Source organism: Meleagris gallopavo, chromosome 6, assembly GCF_000146605.3.
Source record: "Meleagris gallopavo isolate NT-WF06-2002-E0010 breed Aviagen turkey brand Nicholas breeding stock chromosome 6, Turkey_5.1, whole genome shotgun sequence".
NCBI classification, from domain to species: Eukaryota; Metazoa; Chordata; class Aves; order Galliformes; family Phasianidae; genus Meleagris; species Meleagris gallopavo.
The window spans coordinates 2,173,152-2,174,993 of NC_015016.2; the positions used below are offsets into that span (position 1 = coordinate 2,173,152).

Sequence of the window (1,842 nt, forward strand, 5' to 3'; positions counted from 1 at the left end):
TTTAATGCTTGATGTAGGGCAGCTTCTGTGTATACAGGATCGAGTAGGTAGTACAACCTTTAGTGCACGAGGTCTGTTCTCATAGCCAGGACTGAAAGTTTAACACCCCCTTACCTCTCTGCAGGGTGTCTGCCCCATATTCTTTGCAGAAGTTGTGCAGGATTGAAGACTCTGCTCCCCCAGTCCTCCCTGAGGCCACCACCCCTGTCACAGTCCCTGCTGGGACTATGTGATGGGGACTCCTCACTGCTACTTAGATCTTTTGTGTTGCCTTGAAACTGGCTGTGTGAGAAGCCAAATTCCTCTTCCTATCAGCTACATGAAGATTTTTCCTTGCTGATGAAGTGAACTGGGTGGGATGCTATGCCTTGCTGTTGCTGGAAACAGCTTAAGTGCATTTCCACTGAGCCTGTGATGCTAATTCAGAGCTACATGGGTTTAAGGTGGTGATGTTGTGTGTTGTGCACACAACACACATTCTGGAGTGCCCTTGCCTCTCTGTGGGGATTCCAGCAGCACTCTCATCCTTTTCTTCGTGAAAGCAACTCAACTTTTCTACAGTTTAACTCCTTGTTCTTATTAAAAATGTATAAATAAGCATTAAAATATGTATTAATTCTTGGCTGTGTAAGATAAATGTCAGTACTGAACAGTCTTTGAATGCTTTAGTAGTGTCACTGACTACCCATGTAAGGCAGTATTCTGGCAGGTGTCATTTCTGGAAACTGAGATCCTTCTCAAGAGTGTTGAGTGTTTTCTGTCTTCCAGCAGATGGTTTTTGTGTTGTTATCCTCTCTGTGTTCCAGAAGTCTTCTTCTAATAAATGTGTTTTTTTTTCTTTGTTTGTTTTTTTTTGCTCTATGCTTTGATTTCTCTCCCCATAACTGATTCTCTTTTGGGGATGTGTGTGTCTGCAGGTCATCAAAGCTGGTGTGGAGACAACCTGTAAGTGCCACGGTGTGTCTGGGTCCTGCACCGTCCGAACGTGCTGGAGGCAGCTCTCTCCATTCCACGAAATAGGGAAGCAGCTGAAGCAGAAGTACGAGACGTCGCTCAAAGTGGGCAGCACTACCAACGAGGCCACGGGGGAAGGAGACATTTCCCCACCCAAGAAATCCATCCCCGGTCACAGTGATCAAATCCCAAGGACTACGGATCTTGTCTACATTGACGATTCCCCAAGTTTTTGTCTGATGAGCAGATACTCGCCCGGGACTTCAGGAAGGAAATGTTATAAAGACAAGAACTGTGACAGCATCTGCTGTGGGCGAGGGCACAATACGCAGAGCCGGGTGGTCACTCGGCCATGCCAGTGCCAGGTCCGTTGGTGCTGCTACGTGGAATGCAAGCAGTGCACCCAGAGAGAGGAGGTTTACACCTGTAAAGACTGACACATCTTCTGCCTGATGGCAACCCTCGGCGGCGGGCGATCACGATCTATGAGAACTACATATGGAGACAAACAGGGTTTGATTGACCTTCTGGGATCTGAAAGCTATGTTGAGACATAAGCACTTTGTAGGGTACAGGTGACCCAGCTGTGTTGCTGTTTTGTTTTTGTTTTGTTTTGTTTTTTTTCCTGTAGACTGAATTCTAATGAGGTCCAACCATGTGGAAATAAGTGCCTGTCACACTGGGGCTAGACACCAGTTGACCTTTACCTTCGTCGTCCATGCAATTGGATGGATCATTTCTCCTTGGAACATCATGATTGTTTCATCAGTCCTCCATGAACTTCTGAGCTGATAGATTCTTTCTGGAATAATTAACCTATATTGCTTTATTCCTGAAGCTTACCCAGCGGCTTAGAGAGCTGGACAGATTTAAAAAAAAAGAAAAAAA

At 45.8% G+C, this 1,842-nt stretch overlaps 1 protein-coding gene across 1 annotated transcript in view; it reads left to right on the forward strand.

The window, feature by feature from the left end:
- Positions 1 to 1,842, forward strand: part of WNT9A (Wnt family member 9A) — a 21,503-nt gene extending 19,661 nt beyond the window's left edge. The window contains exon 4 of the mRNA XM_010712280.2: positions 918 to 1,842. Coding sequence (XP_010710582.2) covers positions 918 to 1,391 — 474 coding nt within the window. The 3' untranslated portion in view covers positions 1,392 to 1,842. The remainder of the gene's footprint in view (positions 1 to 917) is intronic.